The sequence below is a fragment of the Theobroma cacao genome, chromosome 8, assembly GCF_000208745.1.
Source record: "Theobroma cacao cultivar B97-61/B2 chromosome 8, Criollo_cocoa_genome_V2, whole genome shotgun sequence".
Lineage (NCBI taxonomy): Eukaryota > Viridiplantae > Streptophyta > Magnoliopsida > Malvales > Malvaceae > Theobroma > Theobroma cacao.
Genome location: NC_030857.1, coordinates 5,289,195 through 5,309,910, shown reverse-complemented (window position 1 = coordinate 5,309,910; position 20,716 = coordinate 5,289,195). Strand labels below are relative to the sequence as shown.

Genomic DNA, 20,716 nt, shown 5'->3' with positions numbered 1-20,716 from the left:
TGGTTTATGAAGATTGATCAGAAATAGGTGCACCTACTATAACTTGTAGGATGAATGGCTGTAGTGGGTGTAGATATGAATTTAAGTACAGGATAATCAAGCTAAATAAAATTTTTAATTCTCCTGTTCCCAACTTGAGAGTTTTCAGTTGTAAAGAAACCCCTAATAATTTTTCTAGTAATAAATACAACTACAACAGAGATTGGCCAGGTGAGAAAATAGTTCCAAATACCTTCACACAAGAAATGATGAATTGAGACTGGTATAGAATGCTGACAAATCACACACATGGCAGAGATAAAGGAAAAAGAAGTTCAAAGGTAATCATCAGCATTAGTTACAGGGTTACGAAATTAGGTAGCAAAACTACCAGAAAGTATCTTGTAAACAACATTGCCTGCTACTGTGATTTGAGATTGATTCTATAATTATGTTTCTTCTAATATTTTTCATACAGATGTAATTACTACCATGTCTCTAGTTGCTATCAGATCTCCTGAGGAAGAGCCGGCCATGATTCAGAGGTAGAATGCGGTTTGAGTCTGAAACTGGCCATCAGGGCAATGTGGTCTGATGACCATAGGGGTGATGGAAGACCAACACCCATACTTTCAAAATCGAGAAGCTCCAATAAACCTTCAACCCTCAAACTGTCCGCTGTTGAAAAACATCTATTTAGTCAGAGAAAGGTACTTAAATATAAAACCAATAGCCAAATAACTAAAAAAATTATGACAATGCCAGTGATTGCGCTGCAAAGCTTAAACAAACAACTAGAACTGAATATAACCAGATCCTCCATCTACATATATTGAATATGAACTTAGAAAGAAGGTTAAGAAACTTAAAGTTTGAGAATATTTTTCCCACAACAGGAAAAGGAGGGGATGGAGGGATCAAGGTCACAATTAAGAGACTGGAGAAGTTGGCATATTTTTCTAATTATGTGTCTCCAACATCACCGAATAGCCAACCATCATGCTCAAAGGGTCTCTCCTAATTCACAAAACAGACTGGTCATTCTCAAGGGGACAGAGGTCACTTTCTAGGATGACAAAAGTTAAGTGCAAGGGTTTTTGATGGCACGTGGAAATGATATAATTCTGCTCAGATTTGAAGGAACAATTTGTTTGGAGGTGTCTAATTGTTGCTCAATTCAATTTAAGATCCTCCTAGCTGCTTTGTATATGTTAATGAAGTTACATTCATAAGAGATTGTTAGCAAAATTCACCCTTAAAAGGCTTTATCACTCTGCTCAGGAAGATGAAAAGAACTCGTCTTAAGTACTATATAATCTACAATCAACTAGGATACCTCTCTTTCGTGCTGTATCCAAAAGTATTCCAGCGACCCAGTAATAACACAACTGGTTGGACTATTTTAAACGTATCAGAACATAAAAATTCACAAGTATTAAGGTTATCCAACAAGGCTATTCCTGTTTACAAAATCTTAATTAATGCATAGGATAATGATCCCCAACTGACATATAAGAAACAGAGACCAAGAAAGAGGTAACTGTGGCAAAATTTCCAACATGAAGTCCCAATTTGTTTTGTAGGATTCGAATTTATAAAAATTTAAAAAGGTCATGGATGTGCCGAAACCAAATTTTTGCCCAGCAAATCCAGATAACAATGAGTTTTTTTTATTGTGAAAAAAAAAAGCATGTATGATGAAACTAAAAATTTCCTGTCTAAAAAGAAACTAAATGCTTACAAAAAAGCAACCATCAATACCATATAGAATGAGTGAATCTGAAGAGATTAAAAAGTTTTTGCTCATCTAACCAAAAACATATCCTTGGTGCTGTTATTCAATCTACAAATATCCTTGGTGTTTGGGTCCTGCAGAGCAGACTTATGGTGGACATGATCTCACTTTAAAACAAAAAGAATCGTGGCAGGGAAAATGTAGAGTCAGTTATATGTTTTTTATTTGTCATCTGCACTAGATATAGTGCAGGGGTACTTTGTACTGAAGGCCTTGCAGTTGTTTGTTTTTGTTATACCGAGGGTCTGGGTAGGAGTTTTTGGTTTTTGTAAATGCCTATACAAGGGTTCTGTGGGAGTGCTCCTGACTGTGTGTCCGTGTGCTTCAGATTGTAAAGTCATTGATGAATGTATGCTGGGGGAAGCCTAGTGCCTAAAACAAAGGCCAAGGTCTTACCTCAGCATTTGTTCTTTCATACATGAATGAAAGAGCATTAATTTTCAATAAAAGAAAAACCAAAAACATAAGTGACCATGCCAGGTCAAAGATTTTTACATGAAATCTCCTTCATGATTGAGTTATTCTTCAATTAAATCATATGTATTAAGAGTTGCTTATAACAACTACCTACTTAAAAAGTCCTGCTCAACAGCATCCTTTCCCCATTTCTCAGGTGAGTGCATCTACCCAGTTTCCCAGGGCACCAAATTAAGAATTGCTACTTCTTTAACTTTGTAACGCATTTTTAGCAAAGAAACTCTCCCTTTACCCCAGTAACCAAATAATAACTGGCACATCACAACATCTATTCACAAGGCTCAATGTGATTGGTGCATCTTAATCACAGGATAACTTGGTAAGTGCTGCTGAACATGTAACTACACTTGATGTTATCTTACTATATAACAACTAATACTAGTAGATTTGTTTTTCCTGAAAATGTTATTTAAGAGCCACATAATAATGCATTTTAAGCTGACGAATAAACATTCACAACTGTAAAATTTTAAGAGAATATCATCTAACCAACGTTAAATGACCCTGTCAATTAAGCAAAGATAATAAGAGCAGATTTTGGCATTGCAAACTTTAATAGTAAAGAACCCAACGGTCAAAGGAAAGTGAGTTATGAATTGGAAAAAACTTTGCAAGGTCAACCAATTGATCAAAGGTAACTCAAATTATAGGGCACAGTATACCTGTGTAGAGAATATAGTCTAAGGTTCCAGCAAATCCCGAAGTGAAGTAGGTAAATAAAGGCTCATGGTTCTCAAGGTTCATCCTATTGAACTGTTTTTCATCAATCCCCCTCAAATGGAAAAATGATGCATATGCACTAACCTGCAAAACAACTTTTCCTGCATGAGCATGTAAGTTCAATGAGAGTGAAAATGATAATTCATCATGAGGACAACAGCAGTGACACCAACAAAAAGTAAATACAGAAGAAAGGGGCTCTTCTACTTCCAATCACAAATGGATAGAGCACAATACTACATCACCAATTTATATCAATTAGAAAATAAAAACAGTACTCATACAAATTAATTATATTCCAGGGACCAGATCTAAACTGGTCAGACAAGGAGCCCATAAGGTTTGTGGAAGGCCATACAAATGAATCATGCCTTAAACTTGTTTGGCAACTATAAGAGCTCAAAAATTAAGAATATAGAAAGCATCGGAAAATGTATATAATCATTTGCTTTCCAATAACATCTGAGAGGTAAATTCTAAATTTTCCTATAGCATGCTTGCAAGGGGGTGGGAAACAAAATACTAGATACCTCAAATAAGTGAGATCTAAGCATATATGGCTGCGATTATGTCAGAAATATGAGCCAAATATAGGTTTCTCTGAATATAAAAAATATTCTTACCAGAGCTAATGAGTGTTCAAGCTTGAGAATCTGATATATACCCAATGGATCAGTTCTCTCCCCAGAAACAGAATTGATTCTGCCTCTAACGAGAAGCATATGAGGATCACTGTGGCATTTAATCATGAATTAGACATTGACCTTTGCATTTATATCTATATGTATAAACAAATTCAGAATATGAAAATTTTATAAAATACAAAAAGTAGCGCTTTTCCCATAAAGCTTGGGAAAGACCCATACAGAACTTATTTATCATTTTTCACAAAATCATGTACATAAAGATGCAAAATAAAAGGGCGGCAGCAAGATTAAAAAGGAAACAACCAGAAGAAGAAAAAAGCAGCAGTTCCTTCACTCAGCTATTTTGAAGCAAATTTTAGTAATAAGCAAGTTTATCTTACATTTCCTTTATATGATAACATTTTCACTTTAGTTTAAATTCAATGAGAAAAGAAATGAATGGGAACTTAAAACCACTAGTGATCCTTTGAAAAAAAAAAACCACTATGTCACTGCAGCAGCAGACTAACCTTTCAGGAGGAGAGTTCAAATCTCCACAAATCAATAGAGGAATTTTTGATTGGGCAATTTTCTCCAGTCCACGGACAAGGTTTGCAACCTTGATGATGGAGAAAGGGTGGGAGTTATTATTAAAAAGATATATCCTGCTTTTTTGAAGAACAAATGAAATGCAGATATTTGAAAAAAAATTATATTAAAAACCTGGTATAATTTTACGTCTGGCAGTTCAGTGTTTGCATGTGTATGGGTATTTGCCTGAGGTTGAAATCATGACTTTTGAGCTTGTCCAGATTAAGAGATTTAAAGCTGGAATACATCAAATACATACAGTACCACACAAATTCTAAACTGAAAATCATCATTCATGCTGCCATCTCTTATTGCTTCCAATATGACAATAAGTGCAACATTGTCCTGAAAAACAAGAATAAAGATTTAGAAGAAAAAGAGGAGCTGATATAACAAATGACTGCAGCAGAAACAAAATCAATCAGACCATAATGCAAAGTGATTCTTATGTAAGATATAATACCTTCATTAGGCGAATACGACCCACATGTTTGAGTTCAGGTTTCAAATCTTCAACCACTAACTGTGCCCTCTGATCAAACTCAAGCTACATCCACAAGTTCAGAATCATAACTACACAACATGAAAGTTTGTTCAATCAACTTAGAGATTCTTCACCTCATATTTCATGATTTCTTTGAATAGGTCATGGCGATAAAAAGTTGCACATCCCTCACTTATATAATGGCGGCTAGAAGTATATAACTGCAAGACATCCAATAATATCATTTTCTTAGTATACTTGGATCAAATGTCTTATATTGTGCTATTGTATAATCATGCTATTTCTAGATTAGTTTGAATTCTGAAACATTGTTTGTATAATTCATCACATTGAATATATTTAAAGCACTTTTAGGGATATCAATGCATGCATGTTCGTAACACTCACCAGTAACACTTGATAAAAAAATAAAATTCATGTATTAGTTCATAAGTACAGTTAAAGCCATGATTAGAAAAGCTTATATGATATTCCTACTTCAACCCTGTTCCTTTTCATGAGAGCTTAAAAATGTTTCCTAACAGAGCATCATTATCAGAAAAAAAAATTCAGAGTTTCAAAAACTTTACCTCTGTTCTTTTCCTCTTGTACATAACAGAATAACCACATTTCATCAGCTCAGGTTGAAGGTAACCTTCAAAATGATCACTTTGCACCTACCAAGTGGCATATTAGACAATCTTAAAAAGTTAAATGACGTAAGGCATACATGTTCAAAAAGCATATTCTTTCAAAAGATGCAAAATAGTAAAAATGAAATTCACCTCCTGAAGACAAATAATATCAGCATCATATCCAATGATCTCTGGCAGCAAATTTTGCTTGCGGTATTCCCAAACAACAGCCCAACTTGGACAGTAACTGTACTTACCCATACCAGTGTACATGTCAGCAAGGATATTATATGATAGCACACTAAATGTTAAACCATCAGAAGTCTGGGATTTGAAATGGATGTTATGAGATTTCATATAACTTCCAACTTCAATCATACAGCGAGGACAACGAGGAGGGAAAGTAATCACAGGATCAGTCACTATGATATTGATAGGAGCCAACTGAGTGCCCTCAGAATAGTCCACAGCCACACATTCCAGCCTAAGAGTGAAGCCAACATCTTCTTTAGACGGTTTATAAGTTTTAGAAGAGCCCACCTTGATCCATACTTTCCCTTCTCGCTCTACCACCAGTGTATTTTCACCAAACAATTGGTCGGCACTGAAGTCTGGCCATGAGCCACAACTCCTAAGCATTCTTAATTCTTGTTGACCACCAGTTGCAGTCTGCTTTTCCGTTTTAACTGCATGACTATGAAGCTTCACATGCATTTGCCATGCATCTAAGAAGCACTGTGAAGAGCAATGATAACTCTGATCCACTGGAACCTCTAGCTTTACACAGGACATACACTGAACAGTAGCCAACTTAGAAGGGTGCACAGAGCAAACCACCTCACGATACCTAGAATTTAGAAACCATCTCCACTTCAATGTCATATGATGGTGGAATGTGAAACAAATCAATATTCCTTACAATCCAAAAACACATCCTCTTCTCGTACAAGAATTTTAAAACATTGATGATAGAAATTTTTTTTTTTTTTGGGTTGTTTAGACATTTGGGGATGCATGTCAAATTGTCAATAGGGAATTTTGTTCCAAAACAACAGGAAACTTGAAAACACAATTTTCTTACTCTTTTTAATAAAGCTCTTGCCCCATATGTGAAGAAGAGAGAATCTGATTACTTTTAACAGTTTGGTAAACAAATGATTGGAAAACCATAAAAATCAATCCACCTAACCTAAGCCTTTGAGAAATAACCTAAGTCAAACAAGATTAGAAGACTCAACCAACTTTTTGTCACATATGTATGATGACAAATTTGTAATACATGACCAGATGCCTACAACTACTTTTAGGGAACAAGGCCCTCACACCGGAAATTGAAGTTTCTTTTCATAATAAATGATCCATTAAAAGAAAAAAAATCAAGATCAACAAAAACTCATGCAACTTATATTTCGATTCCTCTTATGTTTCTTCCTTATCTAACAAAACTTCTCAGTAAGTGACTCATTCGGAGATACCAATTTGAAAAAGAAAGCCAAAACTAAAACCCTGCTTGTATTCTATTTTCAAAGCCAAGAAACCAAACACCACAAAGAAATTAATATAAAGATAGGAAAGAAACGAGAAAAGAGATAGAACCAGCTGAAAGTGACGGAATATGGAGGAAGAGGTTGAAGAGTAGGAAATGCTCTGTGTTTGACACGAACGTCTGGGTTGATTTCGCATCCCTCCACTGGCGTATTTGAAGGGAGAGTCACTGCCATTTCGTATTCCTTCGAGTCTTGAGAACCCATTTTGACTTTAAGATCAAGGATACAAGCATATTACTAACAATAATGAGACAAGGAGAGAGTGAGTAAGAGAAAAAAGAAAAGAAGAATTTATAAGAGTTTTTGGGATTTTGGGTATTTGGGGAAAAGGAGAGAAAAGAAAAGGCAAGGAAGAATCAGATATGGATTTTACAGCAAAAAAAATTTTTAAAAAAAAAACCGCTATAAATGGAAGGGTCAAATATAGGTCTTATAAATTCTTCCTTCGTTTTTTCTCACTCGCTCTTTCACTTTCTCATTTCAGTATTTATTAAATGGGTGACTCTGTCTTCGAATACGCGCCAAATGAACCCACAAATGTTCCTACCAAATACACTCTTCAACCCTCCTTTCATATTTCCCCATTCTTTTGTTACCAGAGGAAGCTCAAACCGCAATAAGAATCCGAGTAGAAAAAAATTGGCAAGGCGTAAGGCCGGGAGAAAAGGGCTCGTCAACAGCCTACGGTTTTGTTTTGTTTTAAAGCCTTTACCCTCTCTCTTTCCCTTTGCTGTTTCGCTCTTCTGCTAGTGTTAAATCAGGGTCTTCTTCCCCTCCCCTTCCCCTCTATCTCCTCCAACAAACAGCCAATGGATAGATAACAGAAAGTAGAGAAGTCAAAGCCAGAACCACCCATTAACGAGAATGAGATCCGAATCAATTCCAAAGGCGCTATTGGAAACTACATCAACTATGCTATTGCTCTTCTTCAGGTTCCTTTTTAGTCTTTTCCTTTACCTCTCATTTCAATACAGAATATCTCTGTTTCCATTTTTGTTCCTTAAGCATGTTGTGCTTGGGCGTTTCTCGGTTTGTTTTGGGTATTTTGCATTGGGTTTATTTGCTTTTTTTTCCTGAGTTTTTCATGTAGAGATTTCGATATGGGTATTTTTTGTGCAGGTTTTAGGGTTTTGTCAACAGATTCTTTTCTTGAACTTGAACTTATTTCAGTAATTTTTTAGCTACTTTGATAGGCGTAACTGTCATAGCTAACTGACTTAAAACTAGTCAAAGCTGTCAATCCAAATTAAAAGATTCTTTTTATGATCGACACATAACTTTCCTTTGAATTCTACTAGATTACTGGTATCATTTAAAGTAGAAATTCTTCTATTTGATCTGTTTCTAATTTTTGTTTGTTCCACACTCCTTATATTGTGGTCAATCAGATCAAGTGAATTGTTATTTACATTAGAAAGAGACAAAATTGACAAAGACTTAGTTGATGATGCAAGTATTGATGAGGGGCAATGAATCTCCGGAGCCATGTTTGCAATTTTATCTTATGCAATCGTTGAATGTTAAACAGGCTTCTTCATGTAACTCTTCATGAGTATTCTAAGTACCCTTTTCTTATGCACTCCTTGCTTCATATTTAAAATATAACTATGACAGATGTTTTCAGGTTTTAAAGATGAACTTTCAGGGCTCAGAAACCATGAATTTTCCCCTGAATTTGGGATTGTGCTAGATGCTGATCATCTTGATGCAATTGGTGCTATAGGTAATTTTTGTGCTCTTTAATTTGGCATTCACCTCATTTTATTCAGTTTATATATTACCTGCTGATGGAAAATACCTCATTCATTATCTGATACAAATGTTATAAGCTCAAACTTAAAATAGTTTAACGGTGTGTTCTTGGCTGACTTGAGAATTAATTATGCCATCAACTACATTTCTTTTTTATCTGTAGTGTGGTTTATTTAACACACAGTATTCTTGTGCTGAACTCGAAATCTTTGATTTCAGGAATTGCTCACTGTTTTAGTTTTGGTGGAAACAGAAACAGAGTTCTTCATGATCCTGCCATCCAGCCACGATCAGACTTATCCAAGGAATGGTACATGAAGAAAGAGGAGCAGATCATGAGAAGCTTCTCAAGTTAAAGGATTTGATGAAAACTAAGGTATCAGATGTGTAAGACAAATCCGTTTAGCCATAACAATAATAGGGTGCATGATATTACTTTAGATATTCGTATATGTTCATATCACAAGAATTCTTAGCGCCCCTTCTGCTATTGTGTTTGAAAATTGCTGGAAATTTCAGGCTGGGCAAAGGAGGGCCAAGAAAAGGCACAAGCTCATGGAGGAATTCCTTAAAGAACTTTATAAGGATTGGGATAGGAAGGCTTGAATGAAGTGATATTTCTCCACCTAGATACAGTATAATTGCTTATCAGAAGGCAGTCTTGAAAACATTATGAATGTTGATAATTTTCAGAATTTGGACAGAACTTTTGGTGGGAAAATAGTATTATTAGGAGGTGATTTCCAACAATTTTACCAATTGTCCCATCTGGATCAAAAAATTGTCTTAAGAATCATAAATTTTGTGTACTTTGACCAATTACAATTGCAATTTTTTGGACAAATGGTCTGCAAATGTAAAAAATAGTACACAAATTGTTGCTTGGCAACTTACATGCATAGGAACAGAGCTGAAGAGGGAATATCATATGAGCTTTTCTTTTTTTCTGAAATTTCAATATGTGATAGATAAAAACAGGGTGAGCCTGAGCTCCCCACCAATATGAGTTTTTCTAATCATGGCTCTAACTGCACTTATGAGCTAATACATGTAATTGATTTTGTATCAAGTATTACTGGTGAGTGTTAGGAACATGCATGCATTGATACCCCTAAAAGTGCTTTAAATTTTTTTTTGAAAAGACCTGAAAGTGCTTTAAATAATTTTTAATGTGATGAAATATGCAAGGAATGTTTTAGAATTCAAACTAATATAGAAATAGCATGATTGTACAACAGCAGAATATAGGACATGCTATATTGATCCAAGTATACTAAGGAAATGATATTATTGGATGTCTTGCAGATTTATACTTCTAGCTGCCCTTATATAAGTGAGGGATGTGCAACTTTTTTATTGTCATGACCTATTCAAAGAAATCATGAAATATGAGGTGGAGAATCTCCAAGTTTGAGTGTAAACTTTTATGTTGTGTTGTTATGATTCTGAACTTGTGGCTGTAGCCTGAGTTTGATCAGAGGGCACAGCTAGTGGTTGAAGATTTGAATCCTGAACCTAAACATGTGGGTCGTATTCCTCTAATGAAAGTATTCTATCTTACATAAGAATCGCTTTGTGTTATGGTCTGATTAATTTCGTATCTGTTGCGGTCATTTGTTATATCAGCTCCTCCTCTTTCTCTTCAAAATCTTTCATTTGGTTTTCTAAGACAATATTATTGCAATTTTCATATTAGAAGGAATGAGAGATGGCGGCACCAATGATCACTTTCAGTCTACAATTTGTGTGTATTTGATGTATTCCAGCATTACATCTCTAGACCTGGACAAACTCAAAAGTCATAATTTCAACCTCAGGCAAATACCCAACCATATACATGCAAACACTGTGCACCTGAGCATTTGGCTTGTTAATTAATGTATAATTTTCTATTTAAAGAATAGGATTCAAATCTTCCCTCTCTGAACTGTCAGACATAAAATTATACCAGGTTTTTAAGTTTTATTTTCAAATAGATGTCTGTATTTCATTATTCTTAACAAAGCGGAATCTGTCTTTTCAGTAACAACTCCCACACTTTCTCCAAGGTTTGCAACCTTGTCCATGGACCGTATAAAATTGCCAATCATAGATTCCTTTGTGGATTTGTAGAGATCTGATCTCTCCTCCTGAAAGGTTAGTTGCTGCTGCAGTGAAATAGTGGTGTTTTTTCAAAGGATCACTAGTGGTTTTAAGTTCCATTCATTTCTTTTCTCGATCAATTTAGACGAAAGTGAAACTATCATCGTATAAAGGAAATGTAACCTAAACTTGCTTATCACTGAAATTTGCTTCAAAATAGCCGAGTGAAGGAACTGCTGCCTTTTTCTTCTTCTTCTGGTTGTTTCCTTCTTAATCTTGCAGCTGTCCTTTTATTTTGCATCCTCAAAAGTCTGTATAGTTCTTTCCCCAAAAACGGGACTTTGCTCGGGCATCGTTGCCTTGGCTGCCCGCCCACAAAATCAAATACTAGTACTATAAAAATACATCATAATCCTAATAGAATACTTTGACCGAATTATAATTATCTTTATCCAAAAAAAAAAAAGATGATGTACGAATCCTCTTGGCTAAATCAAACTGTCAAATTTAATGTGCTTTCCAAAGAAACACTTGGTACAGCGACATACGTATTCACTGCTCATCACATCCCTTTATTTTCAGTAATGCAATTAAGTCAGCAAACTCATAGTATTAAATTTATAATCTGTCAGAAAAGTTTACGAAATGGAGGAGTACCGTTCTTCACAGATTAATGGTTTAGTAATTATTATTTTTTTGGTATATAAAAAAAAAAGTTTTAATCATTTGGTTTTCCCTCGCTTTCTCGAGACTATTTAAGATCAGAGTTCAAATTCATTTATATATACTGAGAGAGAGAGAAAGAGAGAGAGAGAGAGAGAGAGAATGGAAGGAATTGAAGCGAAAACCAGAGACGAGGCTCGCAAATTGCTGATGGCCATTCGCTGTGCCAAAGCTGCGCTTCTGCTTTCTTCACTGAAATCATCCGTGAGTCGCGTCTTCGAAGCTGCAAACAATGACGAAGACGAGGTTATTCAATTTTCTCCTCCTGTCTTTTTTTTTATTCTTGCTCGAATTTGTGTTTTTTAAAGTTCAGATACTTTAATTTTTTTTGTTTTTGGTCACTCGACGCGCAGGAAAAGGAGAAGATGAGGAGAGAAATTGAAAATCTGAGGGTGGAGTTAGTGAAGGAGCGACTGAAGATCAAGAAAATCAAACTCTGTGGAGTGATGGAGTTGATTCTTCAACTCATCTTGGTTATGTTGATTTCCAGTTTCCATATGACGCTAGCGTTCGATTTCTTCCTCTGTGATGATGAATCTTCCTTTTTGTAATTAATGAACAAACTAGCTATAGCTTGAACTTTTTTAAAAATGTTCAGTCATTTAGAATAGGAACATTGAATCCATTGTGAAGAAAATTTAGTTGTTTGTTTGAGATAAATTGCCAAACAAATTTACTCATCATTACTTTGTTGTTTTGTGTTTGTTCCGATTACGACATTGCAATTTTATGTTACAATGATTGCCAATTTCATCAATTTCATCCATAAGGCTAATAGAGAAGAATGCATTCGGCTCAGTTTAGTTTTTTTTCCTTCTTTTTTATTTTTTATTTTTTTGGATTTTGTAGACGTGTTTTATTCCCATGTGTTGGAGTAATTTATTTTAGCAGTAGCCATAGTCAGATTGACACTCGTGCGCAAGCTTTTGGGATTGCGATTGAATATCTAACCTCCATAATTAATCCAATAACAATTATTCTGCTAGTTTATCCGATGAAACTAGGATATTAATTTAAAGATTATTCCTATTCACATGCATTTAATAACGATCCAAAGCCCGTTGGTTGAATTAAACAAATTAATACTGCTACTCTTTTTCACACGAAGGAAAAAAAAGATGATTCCACGAGAAGAAGGGAAAGGAAATGACCAGCTAGCTGAACTAAAACCGCGCGATTAGTTTGAACTTGAAGTCTCGTGCATATATAAAATAAAACAAATAAAAGGAATATAGAAGAAACGTTCTTTACAGAGTTATGTTCACCGTAAAAGCCTAGCTGGTATTGTTTTGCTTGCAGGAATTAGTACTCTGTAATTTGAGAATACAAAATCAAATTATAGGCAAAAAAAAAAAAAAAAAGAAGCTGACTCGATGCCTATCCTATCCAGACTTGCTGGGCTAAACAAACCTCAAAAAAGGTTCACCAAAGAACCCAAAAAAGGAAATTTTGATTTTGTAAACGGCATTATAATATGTTAATCAGTTAAGTAAACGGCATGAACGCAGCAGGGAAATTAAGATCCCAGAACAAGTCAGAAACGTAAAATGAGAGGGGGTTGAGAAAGATTATTTTGAAAAACTTTAGCAGTAGGTACCTCAAAGGAATTATAAACGATGTAATCACGACCCACCTATTCCCACCTACTGGCTGCATGCGCAACAATTCAATTCCATACACCCAGTCAAGTGAACAGTGAATAGACCACCTCAGATTTGTATTTTCAGGCAAAAAAACTTCACAAATGAAGGGTATTTAATTGCTCGTTCAGGGTGAACAAGCTCCACATATGCTAAAAGCATGTATCTATCAGTCTATCACCTGATTTCACCAGGACTAGTGTCTACTCACACCGCACAAAAGTTCTTAAGTACGTTTCTTTGCCACGCAGACCTATGAGTTATATTTACAATGCAGTTTCCATCCCGGATTGTAGCATCTAAATGTCTCAGCTGAAATTGCACAAAATCAGACCAAATCATATGCCTCTTGCAAGGGGAACTGCGGAAAAGAATGATGGAATGCATCTCCACTGCGATGTCAAGCCGTCTACTGTCCAGTGAACCATGTGAAAACGCATTTTGAAATGGCCAAAACTAAGGCTGCTTTCGGGTGTCAATATCATGTACATTAGTCCTGCAAATTTACAGTCAAATCTAGATGAAACAATGTTTTGGTGGAAAAATGAAAACATGGTATGCTTTTGAATATCTTACAACAGTTTAGGTTTTATCCCTTTCGGATAATGTGATGCCAAACCAACCCAAAAGGGCAGGCCACCCAACCAATCAAGGCTGCCATGTGATCTTTAAATTCAAATTCTTAACAGCTTATTGGGGCAGAATGATAGGCAGAATGAAAAATTAAATCACTTGGAGTACTTTAGGTGCTACAAAATGGTTGGTGTGACAACATAAATCTTATGAAAGCAACATTCCATTCCAAATATTCACCAAATTCAATTGCCAATGAAGAGCAAAGGAAGCTAGTTTCCACTATTCCAAAGACTATACAGAACGAAAAACATAAAGAAGAATCTTATTTAGAAGTTCATTGCTAGAATAGATAATTGACACTACCTTTAATCAAATGCATATGGGTCATCCGCATAAGGATTTAGAGAACCTTCTGAAAACAAATCACCAATGTTTGAAGCTTTTGGATGACTTCCCTTGGTTCCCTGCATGAGAAATGTATCAGTAATGAGCTTCTCTAATATGGGGAAGGAATCACACAGTGATTTAAACAGTCAAGCATATCCTGATACAACTGGTCATTGGTCATTACTATAAACAGTTACTCTATGTTATTTTTTATCTTATTTTCTTTCCATGTCTAACAAGTCTTGCCCTAATTCCTTGTCTTAGGTTAATCGTACAATCAAGAACCTACTAATGCAAAATATTTGGGCTTCAGCATTTTCTAAGGAGGGTTATTAATTCGTTAGGTGCAGGCCATTCCTCCTCTAATGAGGAACAGAAATTTGTTTCTTCTACCATTTCTAATGGAATCCACTAAGAAGCTACTCATATAACCAAATCCAGCAAGAACAAAATCTTCAACTCATCTATGCTCAGCCTATAATTCTTTTAGCAACATCATTATCAAAAGCAGAATAGTGGGAATTCTAAAATATGGGGAAAGGTATGAAAGGATGTAAATTTAATTGTTGATCCCTTAATGATTTAGCCAGTTTTAAGTTTTCTTTTTTCTTCTGCCAAGCATAAAATGAATCTTTCAAGCAGTCATGCTTAGAGAAGAAAGGTGCAAATGATTTTGAAATATGACTAAGATCCAGGAACTACTCTTCAGCTTTTGAGTACCTTGACAAAACTTCTGGGGTTATTGGCTTTTGGTGTACGGACCTTCTTATGTTTCCTTGGATCCTGATGTAATGTCAGACAAGGAAATTCAGCATGGATTTTGTGCCTGTGTGCGTGTAGATACGAATCTACAACACCACTGACCAACCTATATCACACATAGTTTGTCTACCAAGGATATATGCTTTTCATTAGTCAATATGGTATCAGGTACATACCTCAAACAAGACTGTACTCCTCGTTTTTCTTCGTTTTGTAATTGTTCTTCCATTAGTAGTTTCAACTTCATATTCATGATGAGTTACCTGACATGAGAAAAGGTAAGCCTAAGGAGGTTTGGAGGATGTGTCATGACCCAGTAGCCAAATAAGTACCAAAGTTGAATGTTTGTCTCATCCTTTTTCCCAACCTAACTGGAAATAGAAAGAAAAAAGGAGAAAGCAGCAGATAAGTACTGTACCTTCTTATGATGCTTAGGAATGCTCATTACACTTCCTGTGTTGGCATTTTCTACTTTCTTCAACAATTTTGAAACTGGTGTTTGTGTTACACCCGGGAATGGTGATTCCTGTAGACAGTATAAAAAGACAATTAAGGTGCCTTGTATATTACAGTGATTCCTGCAGACAATATAGAAAGCAATTTCGGCGACTTGTAAATTTTGTCTCAGCATTTAACAAGTCAAAGTAATTTAGTGCTATTTGTTACCTTCTCTTCATTCTCTGGCCTTACTAGAGCTAGTTGACTTCTTTTGCCACCATCAGAATCTCTCATCTTGATTGAAGAAATGGAATAATCCTGCAAGGAAAGTAATTTATCAAATTGATGGCATTTTAGATGATGTGTTATAATACATATGTAATTACAGTTTAATATACGCTTATTGAAACATTCCACAACTCTATCCTACTCCAAGGCAAAGCATACAAGGTAAGGTTTCTGACTTCAAATAGCCTATAACAAGAACTAGAAGATCTATGTCTGCCAAGTATACATCTTTTTTTGTCAGTATATGTGTTCAGTGTGTTTGTATTTTAGTTCATTTTGTCTGTGTGGAACGTCTCAGCATAAACTCTAAGCTATGATCTTGGCTGCCACAATGGTATCTCCAAAGTGTGATATGGGTGACTATCACATCATACATGCCCTTCTATTCTACCATCCTCATGTGCTTTCCCTTTCCAAAAGCGCAGATTCAGCCAATTGTGCAGAGAAATACAGTTCCCAGCTTCCAGCCATGCTTGATATACAGTGAAAAGTAAATCTAGTCAATGCCAAAACTTACAAACTGTCTTCAAAAGTACAAACATGATTCAATGAAATTTTCTGGTAAAAACGACCATTGAAAAGCCTAGCTATAACTTATTGCACAATGGAGGTTTCAGTATCTACACATTTGAACCACATGAAATTGTTTATGTGACAGTTAATGGTATGTTCCATTCTTTACATACATGCACAGGATGAGAGAGAGAATGAGCAATCTATAAAAGAAACAAGCCAACCTTTTTCGAATTCACTTCTTGTTCCTCTTGTGGTTTGTCACCCATCACCTTCCACTGGAGTTGCAATAGGGCCCTCTGCCTGTCTTCCTGCAATATATTAACATAAACTTGGTCCAGAGCACATATTATGTCAATTAATATAAAAGGTGCAGCAAATACATACTTTGGACTTCTGGAGACTTAACTCCTCCTCAAGCTTTCTGCACTCATCTTCAAATTGACACCTCAAAGCTTTGATTTGAACTTCATGTTCACTCCTAAGAAATGTTGTTTTCTAGTCCAATTCTTAAACTATCAGCAAATCAAATACAATTTTACTACTACTATAAATAATTCAAAATTAAAACTTAATGGTGTAAATACCTCTCTGAGTTCATTTTCTGCCTGAAGTTGGGCACATTTTAGCTCCTCATGGTGGTCAGCTTTGAGATTTAGTTCCTTTCTATCATGCTCCTGCTGAAGACGAGTGACCTAAAAGACAGGAATGCAATTCATATTTACAGACTGCACTATCATAGATGTGCACGAACATATTTTAAATTATAATATGAAATAAACAAATTTGATCAGTACATTACAAAACAACAGAATTAACTAGCAATTCCACAACTCATATATGCTGAAAGAGAATGACAAACAACTTGATTATAAGTTTGCACTAGTTTTCAGTGCCTTACTAAAGCAGCATTTTCCTCTTGAATGCGCAGCAAGTGCAACCTTGATTCTTCTTTGCACTCTGCAACCTTCTGGTCACATTTCTGTTCCATTTCTCCAACAACGTTGTCAGCCTGAAAGTTAAAGTAGGTGAGAACCAGTATTTTCTGTGTATTGCAGCATACAACAATCAAGAGCGAACCTTCTCTTTCTCCAGTTTAACAATCTCCTGCTTCTCTACTTCGTACTTCCTTCGCATGTCATTAATCGCCTAAGCAAACTCCTCAATATATCAATCTGATTGCCAAAATCTTTAAGAATTCACATGACATGGATGAAAAAAAATGATACCTGATCATTCCTCTGAGATATTTCTTTCAAATGTCTAGATAACTCCAACTGCTTACTTTCTAGCATCACATCATATTGCTTCCTGGCTTCCACAAGATTACTTTCAGCAGCTGTCAGCATTGCCTGATTCTGCAGAAGCATACAGAATCTTAAACTTATATGAAAGCCTGTATAAGAGTTTCAAATTTACATATTCTGTAACTGTTTCCTAAACCTCTGAAATGTGATCTTCCAGCTTCTTTTCTCTTTCTTTATATTGCAGGATAAGCCGTTCTTTTTCCTCTAACATGACCTGCAGCTGACCAACTTGTTTCTCCAAAGAATCTACCTGCATCTCATGTTTCCCATACTCCTTTTCCAAATTATCAATTTCTTCTGTTTTTCCCTGTATCTCTGCTTGCATTTTCTCTGAATTATCTTTGTTCTCCATTTCCAGTGCAGAAATTTTCAGCAATAGATCTTGCTATAGGACATAAACAAATAGGTTTATGTTAGCTACAAGGCTAGCTCAAATAGAGAAAAAATGAATTTAAATTAATATTGCAGACCATTTTATTTTCTGACGATCTTGAACTTTCAGACAATGTGTCAATTTTTTCCTCCAATTTTAGAACCAACTTTTCTGCTTCAGTCTTCTTTGAGACCAGACTTTCTGCTTCTGACTCCAACTTCTGGATTCTCTCTCCTGCTAAACGGCATTCTTCTGAAAGCTGGGACATAACAGATTCTTGGGCTTTCTGACGTTCAATAATCTTACCGTTTAACTCCTGGTTTACCAATTGTAATGCATCCCTTTCTGATGTTATGCACAAGAATTTATCATCGAGTTGTTCATACTTCTTTTGAGCATGCTTAGCAGTAAGAATTTTCTCCTGTTGGACTAACTTAAAGCAAGTGTCATAGAGAGCATTTATTTCATCAAACTTGTCAGTAAAAGTCAGATTTTGTTTATCCAGTTCAACCAACTGAGCAGCCAACACAGCAACAAAACCTTCAAGATTTTTAATCTCCCAGAGAGATATTGAAAGCTTTTTAGCAAATTCATCATTGCTCAACAAAAGATTAGTTTTCCCTTTCTCCAAGTTCTCCTGAGTGGTTAGCAAACATTTTATCTCATCTTCTTTTGATCTTAACTCAAGCTGAACTTCTTCCATTTTAGAGTTCAAACTCTCTGCAGCCTGTTTATTCGCCGCTACGGTTGCTTCAAATTTCTTTATCAGAGCATCTGCATGCAAAAGATTCCACAAGGATGCTTTTATGAAGTGAACACTAGGATTCTGATGGCTAAAGGTTAGACCTCCTCAAAATCAATCAACATACTTGACACTTCATCTTTTCAGTCAAAAGGTACCCTATTCTAAGAGATATGTTAGATATGGACCGACTTAAAATTGAAATGCCTTCATTTTGCACAATTGGAAATTCTGAGAAAGCTAAGCATCCTAGAGTCAAAGTGGTAAAGAACTCATTCAACAATCTTGCTGTCTTACCATAAATCAGGATCATAAGTCGTAAAAAAACTTATTCAACAAATTTTTCTGTCTTGTCATGAATCAGGATCATTAGAAAGACTCATATGATAATTACTTGACTCAATTTCACAAAAGCCCTTACTGAATGATAATTATAGCATGACTATAATATGGTAAAATAAGATTACCACTTATTATTCTTTTCTATCTTAATGTTGTCGGTAGAATCTGTTCCTAGATTGATACAAATAGTTAATTTGTCAAATGCTGGGAAAGAATGAAATAAGATGCATGCGTGTTGTATACACATGCATGAACTTCAAACATCAGGCAAAACATTATTCTAGAAGACAACAGCCTATGTATCATGCAAAATTATCTACTAACTAATGCAACCACTAATTAATCTTTCAATAGTAAACAAAGCCTCTGTCCAGACTCAGCCAAGCATATGCTCACCTTTTTCCTCAATGAGGTTTGCACTTTTGCACTGTTCATCCTTGTAAAACCTACCATTTTCCTCTTTCTCAAATTTGAGTTCTTCTATTTCCTTTCCACCTGCATTTGATATACCAAATATCCACCACATTGTGGAATGATAAATCAAAGAATGCAATGTGCTCTCCTCTTGATCTTATAATGAAACAGATAACTAAAACAATCATCACTAGCGAAACAGAATGAATTTGAACAAAGATGATACAAGTAACTCACAGTTTCTGATCGTTTCCTCAGCAGAACTTAACTTCAAAGAAAGGCCATTCATATGCTCATTTAGTGAGTCTATCACTTTTGAGCTTTCAGACAGCTTGCCTTCAAAAAACTCCGTATCTTTCTCAGCTATTTAAGTAAAAAATAGTTAAGACATTGCAAAAAATATCATAAAAAAAAAAAAGAAATTTCAGAGGCATTACATATGTATAAAAGACCAACCATTCTGAACCTGACTGGCTAAATGCTGTAACGTTTCAGTGAGTTGATCACAAAGAGTCTTCGTTGAAGAGAATTTAGACTCCAGACCTTTCCACAGCTTCTCGTCTTCCTTTTGCTTTACTTTGAGTTTAGCATTCTCATTGAAAGCATTCTGTAACTTTTCCTCTAATACACGGATATGTTCCATTGATTTCTTCAGCTTAGAATTCTACATTTTTTCAAATTATTAATCAAATAACCATTAAATGCAGAAAATGAAGAGTTCTCCGTTGTCTCGTGATACTAAACCCTAATCTTCAAAGATTTGAAGAACTAACGAAAGCAAGAACATTAACTATCCCAAAACAAAGCAAATATTGTATCTACGTGCTTTTCAAGAAGCTCAACGAACATGGAAGAAGAAGAAGAGGAAGAGAGCCAGAGAGAAAGTACCGCCATTTCCAGATCGGTCTTCACAGAAGCTTGCTCCTTAACAAGTTTCTCTACAAAAACAAATCACACCAAAAATTATCAAAATCGTTCAAATTCTTGGAACAATGACAAAATTATAACAAAATTCATCGATAAAAACCTGCAGTAAGTTTCAAATTCGCGAAACTCCCCAAAGAAACTGAATCGGTAGATGGACGCGAAGGGACTGAGAAGGTTCTCGCGGCTCTGGAGCCGGATCCTGACAAGGATTTGAAATGATCCAAGCTTTTCATGCTTGGAAACCCTAGTTTCTGCATCTCAAAAGATCCAAAGACCAAATCACCAACGAAACCCTTGAAATTTCGGTCCAATCGCTCTCGATTGCTCTCCCTCTGAAAGTCCAGAATGTTTCTTGAGTGAGTAAATTGAAAATGGTTTAGGCGCGAAGGAGATGTGGTATTTATACACGGAGTGAAGTTTGTTAAGGGGGAGTTTCGGTTAGCATGCGGGCGGTCCTATTGTAACATTTTGCAGCATCCGCTGAGACGCTTTACTTCTTGCACATAACTAATTATTTCCAAGAAATAATTTTCTTTTTCTAAAAAAAAGTTCGCGGCAAACGGAGAAAAGATAGAATTAAATTATTTCTCGTGCAC

General features: G+C 35.5%; 3 protein-coding genes and 1 long non-coding RNA gene across 11 annotated transcripts; 2 read left to right on the top strand and 2 right to left on the bottom strand.

The window, feature by feature from the left end:
• Window positions 247–7,159, bottom strand: LOC18592162 (carbon catabolite repressor protein 4 homolog 1). Of its 3 annotated transcripts, XM_007018721.2 has the most exons (11): window positions 6,904–7,159; window positions 5,458–6,154; window positions 5,263–5,349; window positions 4,807–4,893; window positions 4,652–4,735; window positions 4,453–4,533; window positions 4,321–4,374; window positions 4,128–4,216; window positions 3,595–3,703; window positions 2,914–3,055; window positions 247–657 (listed from the first exon to the last, which is right to left on the bottom strand). In XM_007018721.2, exons 1-11 carry the CDS (start codon window positions 7,056–7,058, stop codon window positions 488–490), a joined length of 1,755 nt encoding a protein of 584 aa, XP_007018783.2. In that variant the 5' UTR covers window positions 7,059–7,159; the 3' UTR covers window positions 247–487. The 3 variants fall into 3 exon arrangements, with proteins under 3 accessions (XP_007018783.2, XP_017981709.1, XP_017981710.1); XM_018126221.1 differs by lacking the exon at window positions 247–657 and having other exon boundaries at window positions 2,914–3,072; XM_018126220.1 differs by lacking the exons at window positions 4,128–4,216; window positions 4,321–4,374 and having other exon boundaries at window positions 4,448–4,533.
• LOC18592161 lies at window positions 7,258–9,675 on the top strand. 5 transcript variants are annotated; one of them, XR_001929114.1, is made up of 4 exons: window positions 7,258–7,786; window positions 8,479–8,577; window positions 8,826–8,982; window positions 9,126–9,675. It is a non-coding gene; the product is annotated as an uncharacterized LOC18592161 (long non-coding RNA). The 5 variants fall into 5 exon arrangements; XR_001929113.1 differs by having other exon boundaries at window positions 7,294–7,786; window positions 8,860–8,982; XR_001929115.1 differs by having other exon boundaries at window positions 7,333–7,786; window positions 8,469–8,577; window positions 8,860–8,982.
• On the top strand, window positions 11,426–12,186 carry LOC18592160. Its single transcript, XM_007018719.2, has 2 exons — window positions 11,426–11,657; window positions 11,765–12,186. The coding sequence occupies exons 1-2, from the start codon at window positions 11,514–11,516 to the stop codon at window positions 11,960–11,962; spliced, it is 342 nt and encodes a 113-aa protein (XP_007018781.2). The 5' UTR covers window positions 11,426–11,513; the 3' UTR covers window positions 11,963–12,186.
• On the bottom strand, window positions 13,098–20,462 carry LOC18592159 (synaptonemal complex protein 1). Of its 2 annotated transcripts, XM_007018718.2 has the most exons (19): window positions 20,221–20,462; window positions 20,082–20,131; window positions 19,650–19,857; window positions 19,431–19,556; window positions 19,176–19,274; window positions 17,793–18,469; window positions 17,459–17,707; window positions 17,245–17,373; window positions 17,096–17,164; window positions 16,917–17,027; window positions 16,603–16,710; window positions 16,403–16,513; window positions 16,240–16,326; window positions 15,443–15,532; window positions 15,195–15,302; window positions 14,953–15,039; window positions 14,735–14,797; window positions 13,991–14,091; window positions 13,098–13,547 (listed from the first exon to the last, which is right to left on the bottom strand). In XM_007018718.2, exons 1-18 carry the CDS (start codon window positions 20,375–20,377, stop codon window positions 13,993–13,995), a joined length of 2,628 nt encoding a protein of 875 aa, XP_007018780.2. In that variant the 5' UTR covers window positions 20,378–20,462; the 3' UTR covers window positions 13,098–13,547; window positions 13,991–13,992. The 2 variants fall into 2 exon arrangements, with proteins under 2 accessions (XP_007018780.2, XP_017980904.1); XM_018125415.1 differs by lacking the exons at window positions 13,098–13,547; window positions 13,991–14,091; window positions 14,735–14,797; ... (1 more) ...; window positions 15,195–15,302; window positions 15,443–15,532 and adding an exon at window positions 15,667–15,974.

What these genes read in the sequence shown, in the direction of transcription:
- LOC18592162 (XM_007018721.2), bottom strand. Translation starts at nt 7,058, where the DNA reads ATGGGTTCTCAAGACTCGAAGGAATACGAAATGGCAGTGACTCTCCCT. An exon ending in AAGAAATCATGAAATATGAG is followed by an intron (nt 4,736 to 4,806) that starts GTGAAGAATCTC and finishes TTGTGGATGTAG; the next exon opens with CTTGAGTTTGATCAGAGGGC. An exon ending in TTGAACTCTCCTCCTGAAAG is followed by an intron (nt 3,704 to 4,127) that starts GTTAGTCTGCTG and finishes TAAATGCCACAG; the next exon opens with TGATCCTCATATGCTTCTCG.
- LOC18592160 (XM_007018719.2), top strand. Translation starts at nt 11,514, where the DNA reads ATGGAAGGAATTGAAGCGAAAACCAGAGACGAGGCTCGCAAATTGCTG. An exon ending in CAAACAATGACGAAGACGAG is followed by an intron (nt 11,658 to 11,764) that starts GTTATTCAATTT and finishes CTCGACGCGCAG; the next exon opens with GAAAAGGAGAAGATGAGGAG.
- LOC18592159 (XM_007018718.2), bottom strand. Translation starts at nt 20,377, where the DNA reads ATGCAGAAACTAGGGTTTCCAAGCATGAAAAGCTTGGATCATTTCAAA. An exon ending in GATCGTCAGAAAATAAAATG is followed by an intron (nt 17,708 to 17,792) that starts GTCTGCAATATT and finishes TATGTCCTATAG; the next exon opens with CAAGATCTATTGCTGAAAAT. An exon ending in TTAAACTGGAGAAAGAGAAG is followed by an intron (nt 17,028 to 17,095) that starts GTTCGCTCTTGA and finishes TTTAACTTTCAG; the next exon opens with GCTGACAACGTTGTTGGAGA.